Raw genomic sequence first — 25,133 nt, forward strand, 5'->3', positions numbered from 1 at the left:
TAATTTTAATGGAGGCCTGCTTTAGACTGATTGTGCACTGTGCAGCTGTGTCATATAGGGGTAAAATTATACATTTAAACAACGGATAAGACTGTATCAGCAGATACTTTATATTAAGGAACAAAAAATATATATTCATCAATAATATATTGCTACTAGAAAACTGTACTGTGTGCAGTTCACATTAATCTAGCTATGTTGGTGAAATCAGATAACCTCAGTAGGTGATGTGTTGTGTGTTACATCAATCTAAACATAAAGGAACTGCTTCACTATTACTCCAGGCATTTATAGTAGGAGTTTTGCATAGCTGCTGCATGTGTACCGTTTTCTGCTGTATTTGGTGATCAGGTCAGGCATGGCAAAAAAGCAGCAAACTGCAAAGCTGAGCGCAGCATGGGCTTATTACCATCAAGTGAAAGGCATGTTGTGATTAAAGTGAACGGTCAAAAATTCATAATGTTTAATTTTACAATTATGATGGAACTAGACCTGTTGCGGAAATGATGTTATGTTACATTGTACGGGTGCATCTAAATAAATTAGGATATCACAGAAAAGTTCATTTTTGTCTTTTATTTAATTCAAAAAGTGAAACTTTCATATTCTAGATTCATTACAGTATTAAGCCTTATCTTGATCATTACGGCTAACAGCTCATGGAAATCAAACATCAAAATATTAGAATTTTAGAATAAAGAATTAATAATACAGAAATTTCAACCTTCAGAAAAGTTCAGAAAAAGGTAAATTTACGCGCTCAGTACTTTGTCGGGGTTCCTTGTGCACAAATGACTGCATGCAACGCGGCTCGGCATATGAACTTTTCCATGATATGCAATTTTTTTGAGATGCCCCTGTAATGTGCAAACTGTGTGATAACAATGATGCTGAGAAAACACTTCCCTTAACTCTAAATTGTGTCTTTGTACAGACTTTTTTACATGATCAACATGAAGTTATCTTTTAACTCAATCTAAAACAAAAAGGGAAGGCACTCCCATTATCTTTTTTCATGTCTTTCCTGTCTGTCCGCTCATCTCTCATCCTGACTCCTGTACAGGCTGAAGAGGGAGCATTTAGGTCCACATGACTGGCTTTCCATACCTGTGCCTGGAGGCCATGACTGGATGGTGGTGCCCGGCTTGGAGCCAGAGACAACATACCAGTTCAGTGTACTGGCCCAAAACAAGCTTGGCACAGGCCCCTTCAGCGAGGTTGTCACTGTGAACACACTAGGTGAGTATACTCACTACCGCTCGACAAAGGGATCCAGTAATGAAATGGCTAGAAAGCCTCTAATGTTATTATACAAAAAAATCACTCTGTGCAAGACTACGACTTCCTGGATTACTATATTCAATTTTAGAAGGAGTGTAAACCTTGATTCTCATTTGCTCTCTAACATTTTCATATGAATAATATGTCTCTAAAGAGGGAAGAACAATGTTAAACATCTATGTAAAATCACCAATGTAATATGAAAAAAGTAGATAAGTTAATTTAACATTCCAGATGAGATTAGTGCTACAGTGTTCTTTTTTCGTTGTTTAGCCAACATTCAGAATTCATGTTAATGGGCTACAATCATCAGCGACATTATGAGCTCAAACTTTCATTTGCTACAGCTTGTTTAGACACTGTTCTGACAATGCCCTGTTATATTGTGTCACAGATACTCTTACTGAACATTTAAAAAGAAAATGCAGTTATGTTCTGTCCACTTAAAACTTTTTTTTTTCTGGATAAAGTTGGATTATCAGAACACGAATGTAAAAGACACTATGTAAAAGCTTAAACCAGGCTTTTGTTGAATCATTGTGCCTCATACAATTCCTTACAGCAGTAAAAGGGACATTTATTATGTATAAATGAAGGTGTCACAGATTATTAGTTAAAGATAAGTGACAAGTGAAAATTGGGATAACTATTCACGCTTCATCGCCTTCTGTGTCAGCCACAGAGTAGAAACAAAGAAGAGAGAGCATTTAGCTCAGGGACTGCTTGTTGTCTTTTTGTCCTTTAACAGCCGTAAAGGAGGAAATATGAGCTAATATGAAATGTTTATGAAATGACCTTGCAAGGATTCAGAGTTGAATTAATAAGATACATGTGAATTTCATGCTTCTGTCAGAGATGCATTTGGTATAAAAGCTTAATCACATCTGCTCACAGTCTAGTTAAGATTCAAGTCAGTGTTAAAGTGTCAAAGGGGGCTGATCATTGGTGGAACTGCTCCCTGAATATATAACTGAGTCACTCACACACATTCTCAACCCTAATGTGCTCTTTCAGTATTTCCTATAAGTACCCCTGAACCATTGGTGCTGCTTACCCCACCACGGTGCCTCACAGCCAATCGCACGCAGCAGGGAGTCCTGCTCACCTGGATCCCGCCTGCCAATCACACAGCACCTATCCAGCATTATGTCATGGAGTTTCGCCTAGGGGAACGATGGGAGGTCTTGGACGACAGCATTCCTTCTGGGGAGACGGAGTTGCTCGCCCGAGACCTCATCCAGGTAAAAGAAAGGACTGTGGACAAATTTGAGTGCAATCCTGACGGTGCATTCCCACATAACAGTTACATAACAAACAAACAAATAAAGCAACAAAATTGCAAATATAAGAATGTTTGAGCTAAAAAATGAAGGTTTTAAATATACAAATGCAAAAGTGTGTTTATTAATAAAACAGTAGGTACAGTACCAGTAGTTTATTGGTAGCAACTTAGATATTTCTCTCCCGAATCTTTTCACATTGTTAAATTGCTGTGGCCCTATGTACAGATTGTGCAGTTAATAATATACAAGATACACTGAAAATGGTATAGTGGAAATGTAAACATCTGTGCATTGTTCTTAGAATGTACTAAAAGTATTACAGTGCTGATAGTCACAGTTCCCAAACAGTCAGTATCAGTGTTCAGTTGGCAGTTTTCAGTCAGTACTTGTCATTATTCAGTTCTGGTATGGCTCTGGTGTAGAGTTGTTCTTAAGTCTGTTCATGATTTGATTGACCTGAAGCATCTCCCAGGTAAAACAGATGATCTCCAGGCGATATGTCAAAAATATTATATCACGATTTATTTCAGGCAGGATTACGATCTTCATGATCTTATCACGATTCATTTACATGTTTGATTTTAAGACTATTTTGTTTCTAAGTTATTGGTTTGTTGGTTGAAAAGAGAAATTATTAATCGTATACAGTACAATGTTGACTAATGATTCATTCAAACAACAAAGAACTGATTAATTTTGTTCTTATAACATTTTAAAGACAGGAAGGGATTTGTTGCAGATATTGACTGCAATGTTGACAGAGTAGCCGTCAACTGCGTGTGTAGCCACAGAAGTAACCTGATAGACAATGTGCACTGTAGCACGATACTGACGATCTCTTTAAAAAGGCAGATCGTGGAGACATTTTAATTGTTCACAATCTAATATCGTAATATCACACACCTCTATGTCCAGGGTGGTTAGTATGTTGACTACTCTACTGATGCAGCATGAGCTGAATAAGTCCTCCAAGGAAGGAAGTGAGCAGCAGATGATCTTCTGTGCAGTGTTGATGACCCTGTGAAGAGCTCTCCTGTCCGATGCTGAGCCGCTGGCAGAACACACAGAGATACGGTACATCAGTACACTCTTGATGGAGTAGTGGTAGAAGGACCAGCAGGTTATCAGGCAGGTTGTTTTTCCTGAGGATGAGGAAGTTAAGTCTTTTTTGTGTCTTCTTGTCTGCTGAGGTGGTGTTGGTAGTCCAAGAGAGGTCTTCAGCTATGTGTACACCAAGGAACCTGAAAGCAGGGACCTATTCGACACAGTCCCCTTTGATGTGTAGTGGATTGGGGTCTCTCTGGTTGGGTCAGAAGTGTAGAGAGTGAGAAGAGAAGGGGGGCTCAACACACAGCCCTGTGGCTGGGGCTGAGTTTAAGTATTATACTAGACCTATATCTGACAGTTCCAGGCTTTAGAGATGTCTAGGATGTAGTTGAGGGTTAAACACACCTTTTAGTTTGCAGATTTGAAGTCACACAGCACTGAAGATGTAGACTGAATTCTTGATGATTTAAAATAAAACCACGGTATACCGGACCAGGCAGTTAGAAATCCAGCTATTACCTGGTCTTTTAAAAGTCTTAAAATTATCTAATTATTGAATTTAAGGAGGTTAAGGTTGGTTTGTCGAAATAAACAGCTAGTGGTGCTAAATCTCCAGCCAGTGCTGTTAAAAAGACCATGGTTGGAGATGAGGGTGTCACAAGATGATGTAATTAAAAAAGCAGCTGTCAAACCTCAAACTGTGAAAAACTGTGTCAAAAGCACAATGAAAGTATGGTATGTATATGTTATGCATATTCCATGTTTTGATTTGAGGAGGGTTATAGTCTCCTTATCGCTCCTCACAGATATGATCTTTTTTGCAAATTACAAGTGCATATGAACAGAAACCCACATTATGATTCTGTTGTTTTTGAAGGCAGCCTTGTTTTAGCAACAAAAAGTGGCTGTTATTGTAAAGCATTTCACAAGAATATGATTATAATCACCAAAAGACATGCCATAAAGACATACAGTATCTCAAATGAGTACACCCCTCACATTTATGTAAACATTTGATTCTATCTTTTCATGTGACAACACTGAAGAAATGACACTTTGCTACAATATAAAGTAGTGAGTGTACAGCTTGTATAACAGTGTAAATTGCTGTCCCTTCAAAATAACACATCACACAGCCATTAATGTCTAAACCACTGGCAACAAAAGTGAGGACACCCCTAAGTGAAAATGTCCAAATTGGGCCCAATTAACCATTTTCCCTCCCCGGTGTCATGTGACTCGTTAGTGTTACAAAGTCTCAGGTGTGAACGGGGAGCAGGTGTGTTAAATTTGGTGTCATCGCTCTCACACTCCCTCATACTGGTCACTGGAAGTTCAACATGGCACCTCATGGCAAAGAACTCTGAGGATCTGAAAAAAAGAATTGTTGCTCTACATAAAGATAAAGATAGTCTAAAAAGATTGCCAAGACCCTGAAACTGAGCTGCAGCACGGTGGCCAAGACCATACAGCGGTTCAACAGGACAGGTTCCACTCAGAACAGGACTCGCCATGGTCGACCAAAGAAGTTGACTGCACGTGCTCAGCGTCATAGCCAGAGGTTGTCTTTGGGAAATACACGTATGAGTGCTGCCAGCACTGCTGCAGATGTTGAAGGGGTGGGGTTCTGCATGGCTGTCATCTGAGAAGGAAGCCTCTTCTAAAGATGATGCACAAGAAAGCCCGCAAACAGTTTGCTGAAGACCAGCAGACAAAGGACACAGATTACTAGAACCATGTCCTGTGGTCTGATGAGACCAAGATCAACTTATCTGGTTCAGATGGTGTCAAGCGTGTGGTGGCAACCAGGTGAGGAGTACAAAGACAAGTGTGTCTTGCCTACAGTCAAGCATGGTGGTGGGAGTGTCCTGGTCTGGGGATGCATGAGTGCTGCCGGCACTGGGGAGCTACAGTTCATTTAGGGAACCATGAATGCCAACATGTGCTGTAACATACTGAAGCAGAGCATGATCCCCTCCCTTCGGAGACTGGGCCGCAGGGCAGTATTCCAAACACACCTCCAAGACGACCACTGCCTCGCTAAAGAAGCTGAGGGTAAAGGTGATGGACTGGCCAAGCAGGGCTCCAGACCTAAACCCTATTGAGCATCTGTGGGGAATCCTCAAATGGAAGGTTGAGGAGCGCAAGGTCTCTAACATCCACCAGCTCCGTGATGTCGTCATGGAGGAGTGGAAGAGGACTCTAGTGGCAACCTGTGAAGATCTGGTGAACTCCATGCCCAAGAGGTTTAAGGCAGTGCTGGAAAATAATGGTGGCCACACAAAATATTGACACTTTGGGCCCAATATGGACATTTTCACTTAGGGGTGTACTCACTTTTATTGCCAGCAGTTTAGACATTAATGGCTGTGTGATGTGTTATTTTGAGGGGACAGCAAAATTACACTGTTATACAAGCTGTACACTCACTACTTTACATTATAGCAAAGTGTCATTTCTTCAGTTGTGACATAAAAACATGCATTCACCATAAAAAATGACGTCTCAGTACACACAATACACTGTCATAAAAAGTGGCTTTTTTCTTATTTGACTAAGGTGTAGTTAAAAAGACTAATACCAAAAAACGTCTGTATTTTTCAGTCAAGTTCTCAAGTCCTCATAGTTTTGTCCATTTGACTATGGTTTAAAATGGCTTTGCACTCATCTGCCTCCATTCTTCATCTTCCTTTCATTTAGTTTGTCATCTGTGTACTCTGTTTAGAATTAAGAGAAGACAACAAAGTCAAATCTTCTGTTGTTTCTTACTATTTGCCAGCATGTACACATGTTAAATAGACAAATTGCCAGTGTATGCTGATGTACAAGCAGCTGTTTGGTTAGCCAGCTGGTTGTCCTGGAAGGAGACGTGTGCAGTTAGCCACAATAGCTAATCCACTGGGATAATTTCTGTTTACTTTAGTTTGGATTAAATTTGATGTCTGTATAATGTTGTAAGGAGCCAGTTTTCCATATATGGTCATTTGCTCCAGGCATAGAATGCCAGCCACGCCCACAAAGAAAGTGCAGCCCCATCTTTCTAACCCAGTAAACACCTCAGTGTCTTGGCAAATGAAGACAATGAGCTTGGGGGGCTTAAAGAGGCAGGAGCATCTACAGCTTGTTTCAGACAGAGGCTGAAATGAAGGCCTGCATAAAGAGCCATAATGAGATTTATTTATTTTTCTTACTTTTAATCATGCAAAGCTACCATAGAGTAGTCGCAGAACTACAATATAGGGCTGGAAATGCAGTATCAGCAGGTGAAATGCAGGTCAGCGGAAACAAGTTATGAACACTATTTGTCATATCGTCTTTTAATTTTAAATGGTTAACAGTTAACAGTTGCTTTACATAGCAACTTGAAGAACCTATGTTAGTCCAGCATTTATTCTCTTTAAGTTCTGTTTTGGTCTCTACCAAAGCCGGACAGAAATCTCTGGCTGTTTAGCTGCTAAATGAATGCTAAATTAGCCAGTCGCTAATTATGTCTGTCTGGCGTTTAGTGCTGATCAGGTGGGTTGCAGTGGGCCTGCTGCAGCTGAAATTAATGCTATGAGAGCGGTGAGAGTGAACCAAAACATTAAATACTGTGTGCCAGACAGCTAAAAAGTGAACTGAAACTCACTATAAAGCTACGTAAAGCTGAGGGGAGCTGATGATTCTAGTTATAGTTCTATGTAGGTTCATTACTACGAGTGACCCCTTTCATGCAAGCGACAATGTTCACTTTGTTATTTGATACACTGTTCTATAAAAACATCCATTACAGCTGCTTTAAGGAGGCTGTGTGTTGTCTTGTTTAGTTCCATTTTCCAAATCTCTGCAGCAGAAGCAATGATTCCAAAGTTATCGTAATCCATCGTCAGAATGGACACAAATGTGACAATAAGACACAGTCACAACATTTTTCTCTAGCATCCCAAAGATTTTGATGTTCTTGCTGCATCATCAAGTCAAACCTCTCCAAAACAATATTTTGAGCTACATGTTACATCATTTCATTTAATCAAGTCTTTAGAAATCATGTTGATCCAGTTAAATTAATTAATTAATTTAGGTTTTTCCTGTCTGATCATTCCCGTCTGTATTTATGTAACAGTTTCCCACTGTATTCTACTGAAGGTGTAAGAACAAAAAAAGAGGCCCCCTCTGTTTCACAGTGCACAAACATCTTTTAATTAATACCTCAGTTTTCAAGTAAATTTAATCGGGTATAATATTTGCACATGTACAACACTACATAGTGACTGACATCAATTATGTTGCTACTTAAGAAGTTTGACTTCTAGTTTTAGATGCACAAGAATTTCCAAATGCTGAAAGAATTGCCCTCCGTAATGAGCATGTCAGTATGAAGAGATCTCAGTTCTGATACTATTGAGGCCTACTGCAGGCAAAGTTGATTTGTTTTTCAAGGTGTGCTAGTAATGCTCTAAATTAAAAGTACCCAGATCAGATTCTTCTTATGTATAATGATGGGCTGCCATATCCTCTTTGGTTGTCATAGTAACAATGCAGGTGTGTGTGCACACGCTGACTCACTTTCTGACCATCGCTGTGGAATTTACTGCATGGCATTTCGTGTTTTTACTTTTTCTGTTGCATGTGACCTGCAGAACACACACGCTTTTATTTCTGCAGGCGGCTTGTACTGAGCACAGAAATAATAGTAACTGAAACATGAAATTAAATACAATGTAATACACTGTATCAATATAAATTATAAATACCATGTGTTTTTTTTAGAGGACAGTGAAATTCTTGGAGATATTTTCTCTACAGCAAAGGAAAATCTTATGTATTTATGAGTTCTAACAGATCTTGCTCATGTCAGCTAATTGTCCTGCCGTGACATGTTTGAGCTTCTTTCTTTAATCTAACTACCACTTTCAGCTTCATGCAGATGCTTTTATCTCTCCTTTTATTGCACAGCAAACACCCACACACACATCTCTCCAGCTCTCTGACCACACACGATGCACCTAGCTTGTATAACTTTTTCACTTTTGCAGCTGAGGTCATTTGACGAGGGGGGATGCTCTGTTTGGTTGTCTGCATGTGTATTTGTGTGAAAGTATAAGGTGTTTGGTATCACACACGTCTCCACATTCAAATCGTCAGTCTTTTCTGATGGTGTAGGAAGCTGTCAGTTCAGTCCACAGCACAGTGTCGGGCCAACAGTACAGAGAAGTAGGTATTGCACCCTGCTGAAGTGTCCTTGAGCAAAACACAGCCTGAATCTCTGCCAGCTCTACAGCTGCTGTTCTGTAGCTGACCCTGCACTGTGGAGAGCACAGCCAGCACCAAGTATATGAAAACCAGGTTCTAAAAGGCTTAATTTGTCTTTTCATCATGACCTAGTCATTTATCCATCTTGAGTAAAAGTAATCATCCAATATGATATTCATGTAATCAGTTAATTTGCGGTCATTCATTTTCTATTGAGATTCTTGTCATGTTTTGTATATGTTTCTTGTCCCTTCTTATACATATTGTTCTCATCACCGCATAGCCTTTTGATATAATTATGCTATTGATTTTAAAGATAATTTGCTTCCATTTATTAGAGTTTATATCATTCAATTGATCAGTAAACTATGTCATCCAATTTACCTTAATTTGCTGACAGGTTTCTAACATCTTAAAAATGATATTAATAAAAATTGGGGGGCCTTGTCAGAGATGTGAGATATCCTAGTGTAGAGCTACAGAAGAGTGGTATGTGTGTAAAATTGGTGGTGTCAAAATCAGTTTGCAGCACGTGACTTCTGATGTTGAAATCTACAGTGCCATTGGTGTAGGAACGGCACATTTTTTACCTCAAAGTTCCAACATTTTATTAAGCCTTTTAAATCTCAAATTGTGGTACTAAAACTAAACGGTAACTTTCAGTGACTCAGCTGCACTATTTATTTCCAAAGCATTGGAGGCTTAGCTGGCTGGTCTTTGGAGACACAAACAGAAACCACGGCCTGATTGAACCGTTCTGACAACAGGCATGAGATCCAGATGGTTTACTTCCTGAATGTTTATCTCTTTTTTCTCCTGCTCCTAGGAGGCGTGGTACGAATTCCGTGTCATGGCCGTCATGGATGAAATGATCAGTGAGCCTAGTAACGTAGTGGGAGTGTCCAGCACAGGTGAGCCAGTCCATCACATGATGCAGTATAATTTCACTTGTGGTCATTATTAACAAAATCAGAATATAAAATTGCAAATAATGAATGTTTAAGCCACACATAACACAGTATATATGCATGTAAAATGAATCAGAGACTAAGAAAATAGGACAAGCCTCTTTGAAACACTGCTCGCTGCCTTGAATTTATAGGAGCTTTTCTTGTCAATGCTGGGATTCAACCCGACAACCTCTGGCAGTAACCTGCATCTCTAACCTCAGGCAATCTTAACATTTCTGAGGGCTCTAGATGTATTGCACACGCAGCAACTACAACTTTACATTTTGCCCACTCAGCAGTATTCAATCGAAGCTCACTTTACATGCCCACTCCTTTGTACCATTCTGAAGAGTATGACATCACCGTTCTGCCTGTCTCCCACAGATTGTATCGGGCTGCTTTGCGCTAAAAAAAGATTCAATAAAGACTTTTTTTGTTGTTTTGAATCCGAAATTAAACTCCTCAAAATGTGATGTCACTCCTCTGCAGAGGTCACTGAGTACACTTTTGGTAAGAGCAGCTGTTGGCAGGGTTACAGAGAATATTTGCTCTTGAACCCTTGGATCTCTGAAAGCACTCTGCTGCCCCCTCCTGGTAAAGGTGGAACTCTGTGCTATGTGGTGCTCATTTCTCTGCTGATATGGGTCATTGTATATGTATTCATTTGAGTGCTGTCTCTACATATTGCCAGTCAGTATCATATGTAAAACATGATGGATACACCACGTCCTTCCAAAGATGACAAAGGTGTTCTTTGGCTCATCAGTAGTGATTTTAAGTAATGTTACTGGAGGTGCAGTACTCTGCAGTTTGCTGTGTCATGCTTCGCTGCTGCACATAAGCCACTCTAACAAGTTCATAACAGAGGTTGACACATTGTCCCCCCTGGTCCTCACTGAGCGATTCATTAGCATGTAGGTCAGTAAAATAAGTCCAGCATTAATTACTGAGGACAGTTCTAAAAGTCGGTAGCGCTATGCTTATGTTGTATGAAACATAACTTAGTGACACTAAGGTTTGAATCCTAATTCAAAGTCATGTCCAAGTTGACAAGCTATGGGCACACAGTAAAGGAGACCAGTGTAACAGACTAATATATCTGCCAATGCTGTCCTTTGTATATAGCCTCATTTCCACTGCAAGGTATGGCTCGGCTCGGCTCAATTTAAGCTGACTTGCTTTTGGTACTAGGTACTTTTCTCAATTTTGTTTTCCACTGCAGACAGTACCCCTTCAATGTAGGCGGGATTCTTAGCTGATCGTTATAGCAACACAGCATGAAACTGCTGTGTCGTCATCTTCAACGCGACACAAACACACTGGTGACGGTTCCATCTTAACAATTAGTGGTCTGCAGTGTTTTAACCAACTTTAAGTATCGGCACAGCTCGCTTAGAACCTTGACCAAGAGTAGTTGAGGTTCTCCATCAGCTATTGGAGATCCTAAAACAATTCTAAATACCAAAAAAGTATCAGGGACCAGGTATTATCCGCACTTTTTGCCAACAGAGAACGGTTCCAAGCATCTGTGCATCTTGCAGAATCAGTGGATAATAGTAGTTTGTTAATAATGTATTGGATTCCCTGAAATTTTATAATTATTGTTGATTTTGGAATTCTGTACATTCATTAAGAGTTTTCCCTCTTATTTCCCCAGAGTTAATGCTGACACAGCGCTAAAAAAAAAAAAAAAATCTGTTAATAATTTGTAATAAATGGGGGAAATTTCCTCTCTGCTCACCTTAAATCTCAGTTTAACACCTGATCTACAAGCTGGGTTTGTGTAGTTTGGAAGCCAGTCATGGTCCAGTCTGAAAGTTACATAAGCGTGATATGGAAACGAGAAACCTTTCAGTGCACTTACAGTGAGAGTCAGTGAGGGGAGAAGTACTCTGATCTAAGTATTACAGTGTAGCAATACTCGATACTCATTCAAAATCTTAATGTAAAAGTACAAAAGTATTGGCATTAAAAAGTAACAAAAAGAACAGTACTCATCATGCAGAATGGCCAAAATCACAATAATGTATCATATTATTAGATTATAATTATTGATTTATGTGTTCATCACTTGTGTACGGTATTGCAGCTGGTGAAGGTGGTGCTAATTTTAACTTACATACTGCTGGGTAACTTATGAATCCCCTGAATCTGGAATGTAGTGGAGTAGAAGTATAAAGTAGTATATAATGGAATCAAGTAAAGTACCTGTACTGTACAACTTCCAAAATGAAAAATATTTGCATATTCATAGATCCTGGATTTTTCAGTGAGGGATTTGGAGTAGATGTAATTTTAGGGTTTTTTAAATATTATTTTAGGTTTTATTTTAACTAACTACTAATTACCTGACTAATTAACTACCAGACACATTCTTTTTCCAAGTGAGTATTTTTATATGACTTTAAACTAAAGCTGTAGCAGCCAGGCAATCCAGTGCACTTGTAGCTTCATCTTTTCAGCAGAGTTTATTTTGTGAGTAAACAGTTTCTTACATTGTAAAGCTATGATTACAGATATTTGTGGGGGAAAATGAGTTTTCCTTTCTTGGGCCCTTCTAAGGCTCCTCTGCAGGAACTTAGCCTGCTATTTATTGGATGAGGCTTCCCTAATTTGTTGATCCTGATTCAGTTTCTCATATTGTCAAATAGCCACAGTGTGTTCTTGGAGGAGGCGGTGTGCTCACATCTGCGTGGTAATCTCATAGTTAATATCAGAGCCAGAAAATGAATGTTGATATTTATCTTGGGGAGGGCTGTATCAGCTTGATCAAGCTTGACATTTGTTTCTTTACTCTATTTGCTATATCTAACAAAGTCTCCTCTGTTAATCTGTCATTTCCCCCAACTCTGCACCTACATACAGTATGTCAAACTGAAACTGTCATGTCCTTGTTTATTACATCCTTTTCTCTCCCCATCACCACATCATCATTTTGCTGTTACACTGTCACTTCAACCGGCTTTATGTCCCTGACTCTTCCCTCCTCGTCTCACAGACGTCTTCCCTCCTCCAGAGATGGTGGAGGAGCGTGGACTGGCACGACCTGTGGTGGCTGGCATTGTGGCTACCATCTGTTTCCTGGCAGCAGCTGTCCTGTTCAGCACGATGGCTGCCTGCTTCGTCAACAAGCAGCGCCGACGGAAGCTTAAGAGGAAAAGAGGTGAGGGGAAAATCCCGACCAGTATATCTCCACAATCGCTAAGCCAATTAAGATTCTTTCATGTTGTACGGTAGTATTTGGCACTTCATGGTGTCTTAACATTAGCTGTCTGTTTTTATCACTGTATTCATTTTTTGTACAATTATGGAAAAACCTTACATTACCTAACATGTACTTTACTGATTTGTGTACTTGTACTACATATGCTTTATAGGACTCATATCCTCTCAGCTTTCACTGCATATTCATCAATTTAATTGTTTGACTAAAAATATAAGCTGTATAAGTGTCTTGATAAGCCATGGCTATAGTTAGACAGTAGTAGTAATTGTACATTCAGTATATTTTGTTGTTTGCATTTTATTGTTATCCTGTCACACCATTTCAAATCTTGCCTTTCCACTGATGTCATCTTTGGGGAATCAAGTTTTTGTAAACCTTTTATATAAAACAAGAAATTTCCCCACTGTAAATATGATGCATTTACACTGACTCTAACTTTGGTTTTTGCTCTTTGCCTGTATGCCAGGAAAGAGGATCTAGTGCTCATCATGAACTCCTTTATTTAAATAGTTCTGAAATGACAGGCAACTTTGCAGTAATTATTATACAATTATACTTGAAATATATGTATCTTAATCTTAAATGGCAGTAATTGTATTTTCCGTGTTTCTCTTGTCTTCAAGACCCCCCTCTTTCGATAACCCACTGCAGGAAAAGCATGGAAACTCCGTAAGTGGCCCCTACATGGCACACAACACTGTTTCACTGTTTCACTGCTACACTGCACAGTACTCTACAACAAACCCATAATCCAACAGCACACAAGTTAGGATACATTGTGCTTAGTGGTCAGCTTGCCAGACCATCCAACACAGACATAGTATTCTGTCATCCAAACAGAATTCTATTCAGCTATCAAAGCAGATACTTTATTTATGCAAAGTTAGATTTAAACAGTACATTTGTAAGCGCCCCTTAAGAAATATATATATATACATATATAACTCAGCATCAAAAATGTCTCTTTTTCAGGACACTGTATTTTAAAGATAATTGTGTAAAAAAACAAACAAATAACTTTACAGAACTTTATTGTAAAGGGTGTAAACAATGTTTTTCATGCTTGTTCAATGAACCATAAGCAATCAATGAACATTACCTGTGGAATAGTCATTGAGCCAGTAACAGTGTACAGACAGTATCCAATTAAGGTCACAGTTATAAAAACTATATAAAAAACTAAAAACACTAAAGAGAACTCTCTACTGACTCTGAAAAACACCAAAAGAAAGATGCCCAGGGTCCCTGCTCATCTGCCTGAATGTGTCTTAGGCATGCTGCAATGTTGCCAGGGCAATAAACTTCAATGTCTATACTGTGAGATGCCTAAGACAGCACTACAGGGAGACAGGAAGGAGAGCTTATCATCCTTGCTGTGGTAGACCACATGTGACAACACCTGCACTGGACCACAGGGCCTCACCACCACATGAATCCACCCCCTTTTTTTTAATTAGGTGACGCAACAAGTAACAGGTGAAATACTTAATAAATACACAAACGAAAAACAGTTTGACATAATGGCATATTAAAGATGTTCAATGGCTGTGTGTGTGTGTGTGTGTGTGTGTGTTCAGGAGGTAGAAAATCAGGGGTGGTGTGGGGGAAACTGAATCAGGAAACGGGGAGAGTAAATGCTTTGAATTGAGCAAAAAAAAAGAATAAATAAAAGGGGAGATTATAGAGAAGAAGAAAAAGAAAAAGAACAGAAAGAAAAAAAAAATGAAGCAGAGCTAAATACAAAAATATTATTAATAATAATTATAATAATAATAAAATTAAATTAAATAAAACATCTCTTCCTGCCTGATTGTTACTTTTGAGTTTGAACCCCTTTGTTCAGGGGCACATTTTTCCATTTCTGTTACTCACATGTCTGTGAAACTTTGTTCAGTTTATGTTTTAGTTGTTGAATCTTTTTGTGTTCATACAAATATGAACACGTTAAGTTTGCTGAAAATAAAAGCAGTTGTAAGTGAGAGGATGTTTCTTTTTTTGCTGAGTATACATATATACAGGTGCTGGTCATATAATTAGAATATGATCAAGAAGTTGATTTATTTCAGTAATTCCATTCAAAAAGTGAAACTTATAATTTACTTATAAGTAAATTATTATTTATATAATATATATATTATAAACTTATAATATTAACGTATAATGTATACATTCATTCCACACAGACTGATATATTTCAAGTCCTTTTAATTTTGATGATTATAACTGACAACTAATGAAAACCCCAAAATCAGTATCTCAGAAAATTAGAATATTGTGAAAAGGTTCAATACTGAAGACACCTGGTGCCACACTCTAATCAGCTGATTAACTCAAAACACCTGCAAAGGCCTTTAAATGGTCTCTCACTCTAGTTTTGTAGGCTACACAATCATGGGGAAGACTGCTGACTTGACAGCTGTCCAAAAGACGACCATTGACACCTTGCACAAGGAGGGCAAGACACAAAAGGTCATTGCTAAAGAGGCTGGCTGTTCACAGAGCTCTGTGTCCAAGCACATTAATAGAGAGGCGAAGGGAAGGAAAAGATGTGGTAGAAAGAAGTGTACAAGCAATAGGGATAACCGCACCCTGGAGAGGATTGTGAAACAAAACCCATTCAAAAATGTGGGGGAGATTCACAAAGAGTGGACTGCAGCTGGAGTCAGTGCTTCAAGAACCACCACGCACAGACGTATGCAAGACATGGGTTTCAGCTGTCGCATTCCTTGTGTCAAGCCACTCTTGAACAAGACACAGCGTCAGAAGCGTCTCGCCTGGGCTAAAGACAAAAAGGACTGGACTGCTGCTGAGTGGCCCAAAGTTATGTTCTCTGATCAAAGTAAATTTTGCATTTCCTTTGGAAATCAAGGTCCCAGAGTCTGGAGGAAGGGAGGAGAGGCACAGAATCCACGTTGCTTGAGGTCCAATGTAAAGTTTCCACAGTCAGTGATGGTTTGGGGTGCCATGTCATCTGCTGGTGTTGGTCCACTGTGTTTTCTGAGGTCCAAGGTCAACGCAGCCGTCTACCAGGAAGTTTTAGAGCACTTCATGCTTCCTGCTGCTGACCAACGTTATGGAGATGCAGATTTCGTTTTCCAACAGGACTTGGCACCTGCACACAGTGCCAAAGCTACCAGTACCTGGTTTAAGGACCATGGTATCCCTGTTCTTAATTGGCCAGCAAACTGGCCTGACCTTAACCCTATAGAAAATCTATGGGGTATTGTGAAGAGGAAGATGCGATACGCCAGACCCAACAATGCAGAAGAGCTGAAGGCCACTATCAGAGCAACCTGGGCTCTCATAACACCTGAGCAGTGCCACAGACTGATGGACTCCATGCCATGCCGCACTGCTGCAGTAATTCAGGCAAAAGGAGCCCCAACTAAGTACTGAGTGCTGTACATGCTCATATTTTTCATGTTCATACTTTTCAGTTGGCAACATTTCTAAAAATCCTTTTTTTGTATTGGTCTTAAGTAATATTCTAATTTTCCGAGATACTGAATTTGGGATTTTCATTAGTTGTCAGTTTTAATCATCACAATTAAATGAAACAAACATTTGAAATATATCAGTCTGTGTGGAATGAATGAATATAATATCCAAGTTTTAATTTTTGAATGGAATTACTGAAATAAATCAACTTTTTGATTATATTCTAATTATATGACCAGCACCCATACGTGTGTATATATATATATATTTTATGTGTGTGTATATCCTGTTGATACCTAAATGACAACTTCATTACTTGTGAATGAGCATTCATCACATTTGGGATGTGGTAGGGGCAGGTTTGGTTATTTTCAAACATATTTTGAAATATTAAAGATATTAATATTACAAAAAAAAATTCAATACCGGTCACCACCCCGGAATCAGGGACTGATATCCAAAAGTGAAAAAAAAAAAAGTGGTTTGCCCACCTAGAAATGCCAATATTTAAATACTATTTTACATTAATCAGTTGGACAGTGAAGGGTGAATCTGAGCGCTGACCATCACAACCAGCTGTTGTTACAACTTTGGCTGTCACCGACTAAGGATTTACATAGTGGAATCAGAATCTTCAAGTCCTGCCTATTGTCGATTGATAGTCGAATCGTGTGTTTTTGTGCACGGCGATTGCGGTGTGGGGTTGTGGCTCTGCTTAAATCTTGAGAAGCTGCAGAGCTGCAGTCCCTAGTCATTCAACTTACACTGTAAATTTCCAGCTACACTGAGGCTTTTTAAAGACCCCTTTTTCTCTCTCTCTCTCTCTCTCTCTCTCTCTCTCTCTCTCGCCTGTCATTCACCGGTCTTGTGCAGAGTTTTTGGTTCCTCATGGATCTATTTGAAGTAGCCGGCTATTTAAAAACGATAAAATATTCTTTGTGTGGTTCATCAACATTGATAAATTATCCGAAAGTCCCGCGAGGTGTGAACTACTCAGCACAACACCAGTGAAGCTGGAGCTTGGTCTCTTCAGCAAGTGTTCCTCTTCTGTCACTACACACATACACACTACGCCTACACGTGCGCACTGACGACCCAGGGTTAGGGTTACAGTTCTGGATTTATTCACGCACTTTTAAAAACATTTATTGAAAGTTTTATTCTTTTTACATGTTTATTTACAGCATTAAACGTTATGAAATGTATAATGTAATAGGCTGTATATTAACTTAGTGGGAGAAAACTGGTAGTTCTATGTAAAATCAGATGTTGAACACCCCCATATCGCCAATGCTTGTTTCACTGTGAAGCTTCAAGATTGACAGTTGAATCAGGCTCTGCCGTCGAAGCATTGAATCTTCGATTATTGGGGGTCAGCCCTACTATCTATCTATCTATCTATCTATCTATCTATCTATCTGCAAAGGTAATAGTGGGCTGAAAGATACACGAACAGCACTGGTTTTCCTCCAACTTGTCTAATTTTTCTAAAAACATAAAAACTGAAATCAGAAAGTATTGATTGCATGACAACACGCATAGGCTAATGTTCCACAACTCCGAGGCAACAAGATGCTACAGAGCCACAGCTGTGCAGCTCTCATCAGCAAATGATGTTGCCTTTGATGGTACATGACGGGAAGGATGTCTCATTTCACAAAATGCATGTTTCCATGATTTCTCCTTCCATTCCCCTCTTCTCTTCTTATTGGAAGGAACTAAGATGTGAGGGGAAACACCAGGCCAGTGAGATGCATCTAGAGGAATTTGAGTTGCATCAGTTGACTAGTGCTCTGGGTCTGGGAATGTGGAATTTTGGCCATTTACCTTTAGAGTCAGTTAATGAAGAACTGTCTCAAAGTGCAGTGGTCACATCTTTACTCATTTTTTTTACTAATACTTTTTTCACGTCTCTTGCCTTTATCTTCCCGATGTTGCTTCAAGCTTTGTCTCTGACATTTCTTTCTCACAAATCTTCTCTGTGCCTTAATGTTTTTTCCCATTTCTGTCTTTTCCCTCTTAATCATAATATTAAGCAATTGTCTCAGATTTTCTGTTGCTTTTTCAAACATAACTCTTATTTCACAGGCTTCCTGCTTACCTCCATATTCTCCCCACTTCTTACTTTCTGATCTCCCCACTTCTACAGGAGCCCACTTAGCCTCATTCCCAGCGTCGAGCCCTACTGGGAGGGGCCGGACGCAAGCAGGTACAGGCCCCAACCTTCCAGTCCTCTGTGAGTGTGCCAACCATTGTCCCCCTGTTCTTGCACACTGTATACACCCCTTGCACTTTGGTTCAACCCAAGCTCCACAGACCTGGCTGCATGCTTCTGGCCAAATGTCCCCCAAGGCAAAAAATACTGGCTATGGTCATTTATTAATGAAAATTGAAGGATCTTTATCATCAGCAGGTGTCGAAAAAATCCAAGTTCAGTCCTGATTGTTCGGGGATTTTCAAAGATTCAAAGGCTCAGGGAAGGATCATCACTCTGCTGTTTGCTCTCAGTTTAACACTTATGCCTATTCAGGGCAGCAGGAGTAGAGAATGGAACATATAATCGTCACTTTCATTTCATCATTGCTGGACTTGTTGTTGATGTTTCAGTGAATGAATCACCACTACCATATATTGTTTTTTTTCTGTCACTATGGTACTATTCACACAAGTATGTGGTCATATTTCATCACTTACAAAAAACACAACAACCTTTTTAGTGGCCAAAATAAAAGTACAACAAAAACATGTAGAAAGACACATTCCGCATTAAAATACATTATATTCATATGGATAACTTTGGATAAGATTTTCTTCTCTATTGTTAAAACACCTTTTACTATCATGCACATTGTTCCTGATTGATCATCGCTAAAAAATTTGCTTAATATGCATGTATTGTTGTTTATTTTGCTCAGTATATTCAAATTCAAAACTTCAAAATCACCACCCTAAAGCGTGAGACTTTTACTGTATGTGACCTCAGTGGGATTCTTTGCTTAGTTAGTAGCTTAGTTCTTTACTTCAACAAACAGAACCACAAAGGACCACTGCAATGATTACAGTATGTACAATAAAATACTGTAAAATACGCTACATGATTAACATCCATAATTATTGTTGTAGTATCAGTATGAGGATCCCTTTCTGGCTGCGAGTTGCCAATCAGAATCAATACCACTCTCTTGTCTGTACACTAAATATTAGGGCTGACCCCTAATAGTCGAAGAGTCGATGCTTCGATGGGCGGAGCCTGATTCGACTGTCAATCTTACAGTGAAGCTTCACAGTGAAGCAAGGATCATGCCGTTTTGGCGATATGGGGGTGCTCAACATCTGATTTTACATAGAACTACCAGTTTCCTCCCACTAACTTAATATACAGCCTATTATGCTGTAAATAAACATGTAAAAATAAAACTGTCAATAAATGTTTTTAAAGTGCGTGAATAAATCCAAAATTGTAACCCTAACCCTGGGTTGTGTGCGCATGTGTAGGCATAGCGTGTATGTGTGTAGTGGCAGAGAACACTTGAAGAGACAGAGCCCCAGCTTCACTGATGTTGTGCTGAGTTGTCCGCATAATTTATCACCGTTGATGAACCACACAAAGATTATTATACTACACTAATAGACAGAGGTGTGGACTCGAGTCACATGACGTGGGCTGGAGTCAGACTCAGTCACAAAAATTATGACTTTAGGCTCGACTTTGACTTGAACACCAATGACTGGTGACTTCACTTGGACTTGAGCCTTTTGACTCGAGCTGACTTGACACTCCACATGCCCGAATATAAATGATGATATAAAAAACTGTGCAGCGCATCAACATAGCGCGGTGCTCAATTAGACTGGAGCGTGTGGCTTCCTCCAGCAAGTGGGAGGGCGCTCTGCGATCTCCTGTCCCTGGCCCTGTATGCACCAGCGACCCACTCCCTCTCCGGTACCTACAGTGGGTTGTGTAGTAGGCCTCTGGCTGGATGAATTTTACGCATAATTCATGCAACAGTTGGGGGCCTGCAGCTGTTGCATAAAGCTGCTTCCACCAATTATAAAACAAGTTAATTAAGATAAAACGATAATAGTGCCGTTTTGTTTTATTAATCCAGCGCACCCCTTTTCTTCACAGCTGAGCCGCTTGTCCCTCCCTAAGAGGTGTGTTCAGTGTTGCTTTACCTGATCGGATCTTGTAAAATATCCACTGTGTCTGCGTCTTCTAATGTCATAGCGATTTATAGGTTTCTGTCACTGCATCTCCCGACAAAACACCACGGTTTTATTTCAGCATTCTGTAACGTAACTTCGTCAACTCGAAGAGTTCACCTGTCACTCCCCTCCGTGTATACACACACACACACACACACACACACACACACACACACACACACACACACACACACCTCAGTGACCCATCCATCACCCAAAGCTGTCAACTTGGGGGAAACTGCTGCTGACGTCCTCTTATAATGTTGGATTATTGTTCCTTATTTTAATGGGCTATATGGGATTTTGTAGTAATACATACATAATAGTTTTTAAAAAGAAAGTATTATATTTTAGAAGTTCAATAGTTTAATGTTTCCTAAGGCAATGAGTAATCCTGTTAAATAATTGTGATCTTAATATTGGCCAAAATAATTAGCAGCCCTACATGAACATTTAATTTAATTCATGAAAAACATTTGTTGTGTGAAACTGCACCTCTGCCTTCTTTCTGTACAGTCTAATGCTTCATTCAATACATTCTTTTTATTTTTAACTTATAAAAACTTTTGAAATGGTTTTACATTTGGTGAAGTGCGTTATGACTTGTTTAGGACTCGAAACTCAAAGTTTAAGACTTGGACTTGACTTGGACTTGTTGGTCCTTGACCTGAGACTTGACTCGGACTTGCCAGTCATGATCGGTCTGGACTTGGGACTCGACTTGGGACTCGACTTGGGACTTGAGTGCTAAGATTTGAGACTTGACTCGGACTTGTAAAACGATGACTTGGTCCCACCTCTGCTAATAGACCCGCGAGGAACCGCGACGTGCATGCAGTTGTCGGCAGCACAGCACGCGAGAGAGAGACAGAGAGAAAATGGTTTTCAAACAAATTTACAGTGTAAGTTGAATGAATAGAGACTACTCAAGCTTCTCAAGATTAAAGCGGATCCACCATGTGTAACCCCCCCCCCTGCGCTCACAATCGCCGTGCACAAAAACACACATGATTCGACTATCAGTCATCAGTTGACTATAGGCAGGACTTGACGATTCTGATTTGACTATGTAAATCCTTAGTCGGGGAGCTATGGCCAGGGGACAGTTAGCTTAGCATAAACACTGGAAGTTGAGAGAAACAGGTAGACTGGCTCTCATTACACAGTTTTTGCATGGTTTAAACAAACAATATGACATGTTTAATTAATGAGCTTTTGGCCTTTGGAGTGAGTCAGGCTAGCTGTTTCCCCCTGTTTCCAGTATTTATGCTAAGGTAAGCTTAGCATAAATCCCTTCATATTTATCGTAAGATAATAAGATAATAAGGTAATAAGGTTTTGATCTTCTCATTTAACTCTAATGCTGTCAGCCTCTAAGATCCTGTTAGTCAACTACATATAGTATAATAATAATACAATGTATGGACAGGCTATATGCATTCAGCAGTGGTGCCCCGCCGCTTTCTGCAACACTCAATGCTTGGTTAGCTTACTCTCATCGTTCTATACAAAACATCTGCGTGACAGATGCTGTTATAACAGTGTAACTCCTGTAAGGAATCAGGAGGTGCGTAGTGAGTGTTTGATTGTCCGAGCAGCAGAAAGTGATGGTAAACGCGAACGGAGGAAAATATTCTGCCAGTAAATGTACGGTGTTGGTTACAGTGTGTCGGCTTCTCAAGACCAAGAAAAGTCTGTTGTTTCCCACCTGCTGAAAAAGTGAAGCGCTAAGTTAGCATTTCAATTCAATTCAATTCAATTTTATTTATATAGTGCCAAATCACAACAACAGTTATCTCACAGCGCTTTTCATAAAAGAGCAGGTTTAGACCGTACTCTGTAAAACTTCCCCTTCAGACTGAGCTGAGCAAGAAAGCTTCAACAGCAGGCTGCGTCTTTTGGCTGCTATGTAACTTAACATTAGCTCAATAGAAAGTAACTGGTAGTTGTATTTTATTACTGCCTACTTGTCCAATATTGAGAACATCAGTTACAATCAGAGAGGAAACTGGTGTAGCCTGCAGCTCTGTCCTGTACAGACTGGTTCAATTATTTTTCAAATGAAAGAGTGGTTGTTAGGAAAAGAAAGGACGGTGGTGACTGGAGGAGCTGAGGTTTGTAAAGCAAATTAGTGATGCAAACTAGTCCTTTTCAGCTAATGAGGAGACGTTTCTTTTTGGATTTTAATGTGCAAATAAAATGCATCTCAGAAGGGAGGAGGTTTCTCATGTTGCACAGAAAAGGCAAACATGAACAACCGTATCTATAACGAGGTCATATTAACAGGGTTTTAGGGGATGATGTCCAAAACATGCTGTGCAATAAATGTTAAATCACTGTGGAGAGCATCATAACCAACCAAATAACTTTCCCCAAATCTAAAGTTTGTAGTTCCTCCCCAGTAGACTGATCTTTTGCTGTTGGTGCTGCTGTTATTATCTGCTCTAGCTTTTCCAACTCTTTGTTCAGACATATGCTGAAACTAATGGCACAATGTGATGTGAAATTACATATTTGTCATTGGAAAACGTAAAATTTTCTTGGGGGAGGACACCCAAACCCCCCAACACCATGACCACCAACACCAAAACATTCACCTAAAGCTCACATTAAATTGGGAAATCGCTGAAGTTTTAAACTATTCTGATGTGCATTGCATGCTCATGGACACAAGAGCAATACTGCGGAGACATGTTGTGTTGGGGTTTTATATTCAGACAAAAATTTTGCTTCACCACCTATAACTCCATCCTAGGGGAAACACTGAACGGTAATTAATTTATTGAAACAGCAATGTCCCCAAGACAGATGATGAAATAAAATCATCATACACTACATGACAAACATTCTGGATCTTTTAAATGTAAGGAATATGCTGTATATAGAAGATTTTGTCTGAAATGAATATCTAAATCTTGAGGGGCTTTTTTTCAAAGAAAACTTGAGATGTGTGTTCATTCACAGTACTTAACTGTATGTGTTAAAGGAATCGTTTGATATTTTGGGAAATGCTCTTGGCAGAGGGTTAGATGGAAGATCAAAGCTACAGCCATTAGCTGGTTAGCTTAGCTTTGCATAAGCCAAAGACTGGAAATAGAGTGAATCAGCTAGCCTGGCTCTATTCAAATGTAACAAAATCCACCCACCAGTACTACTAAAATGGGTAATTACCTTTGTCACGCTTAAACAAAAAAGATATAACGTTTTCAAGTTTAGAGGTGCTGGTAGCCTAATTCTGTCACCATTGGATGCAGCTAGTCTAGCTTTTCCCGTTTCCAATCTTTATACTAAGCTAACTGGCTGTGGCCAGTTTTCCATACAGATATGATAGTGGTATCCATCTTCTCATCTAACTCTCTGCCATAAAGCGAATAAGCATTTCTCCAAAATGTTGAACTTTAACACAATCCTTGTTTTCTGCATTGAGCACAACACTCTGCGTGTGCTTTGTGACTATATCTATGAGAAGGCCAAAATTGAATACTTCACTTGCACATACATCCATAATGTCATTTGTAAGTATGTATGTATGCGCACGGTTATGTATGTATATGTGCAAGGTTAAGTATATATGTATGCGCAAGGTGAGTATGTATATATGTGCACGGTTATGTATGTATATATGCGCAAACTAGTATGTATGTATGAGCGAATTAAAGTATTAAAGTATGTATTATACGTACATTGGTTAATGGTCTGGGAGACCCGGGATTGATTCTCACTCACTGCATTTACGTTTAGGAGGAAGAAGAACGTTTTTGAAGAAGGAAGGAAAACACTTTGAACCTGGAACCTACGGCATGAAAAACATTTTCACTGCCACTGCACCACACAACCACAAAAGAGACTATAGTTAATTCACCAATAAACCTTAACAGATTTTGCTGTCAACATTTCATAAGCATTTACTGATTTAGCTGTTGCTTTGATTTGATCAGCTCACAGTCTGTGAATGGCAGATTCTCCTCACCCAATACAGTGGGCTGTCACAGGAGTTAAAACTGCTCTTTCTGCATGAAGAGCAATGACACATGCAGTGAGTGGGAATTGATCCTGAGTCTCCCACAACAAAGGCAATTGCATTAACTACAGGGCTACGCACTTTGCGCATATATACATACTTAACCTCGCGCATATATACATATTTGACCTTGCGCAGATACACACCATGCACAAACATATATACTCAACCTTACGCACACATACATACATACTCACCTTGCACATACATAAATACTCACCTCGCGCATATATACTTACAAATGACAGTATGGATGTATGTGCGAGCGTGTATGTATGTACTGTATGTGCGTGACGGTATGTACAGTATGTATGTGCAAGCAAAGTGTACAATTTTGGCCTAAGCGGCTTTTCATATGCATCTGTGGTTTGACCTGTATGTCATCTTGTCCTTTCTCACTCCTTTAAATAACTGTTTTACCTCTGAGTGACGTGAAACACTTTCATTTT

At 39.5% G+C, this 25,133-nt stretch overlaps 1 protein-coding gene across 2 annotated transcripts in view; it reads left to right on the forward strand.

Annotated features, from left to right (window-relative positions):
• The window catches only part of LOC119895740 (protein turtle homolog B-like), a 143,415-nt gene that overhangs the window by 89,487 nt on the left and 28,795 nt on the right, over window positions 1-25,133 (forward strand). For both annotated transcript variants that reach the window (XM_038709038.1, XM_038709039.1), the window contains exons 13-17: window positions 1,064-1,239; window positions 2,296-2,522; window positions 9,670-9,754; window positions 12,792-12,956; window positions 13,643-13,688. In XM_038709038.1, coding sequence (XP_038564966.1) covers window positions 1,064-1,239; window positions 2,296-2,522; window positions 9,670-9,754; window positions 12,792-12,956; window positions 13,643-13,688 — 699 coding nt within the window. The remainder of the gene's footprint in view (window positions 1-1,063; window positions 1,240-2,295; window positions 2,523-9,669; window positions 9,755-12,791; window positions 12,957-13,642; window positions 13,689-25,133) is intronic.

Source organism: Micropterus salmoides, unplaced genomic scaffold, assembly GCF_014851395.1.
Source record: "Micropterus salmoides isolate LMB-PRFRI ecotype aquatic unplaced genomic scaffold, ASM1485139v1 Ms_hic_scaffold_9, whole genome shotgun sequence".
In the NCBI taxonomy this organism is placed as follows: Eukaryota; Metazoa; Chordata; class Actinopteri; order Centrarchiformes; family Centrarchidae; genus Micropterus; species Micropterus salmoides.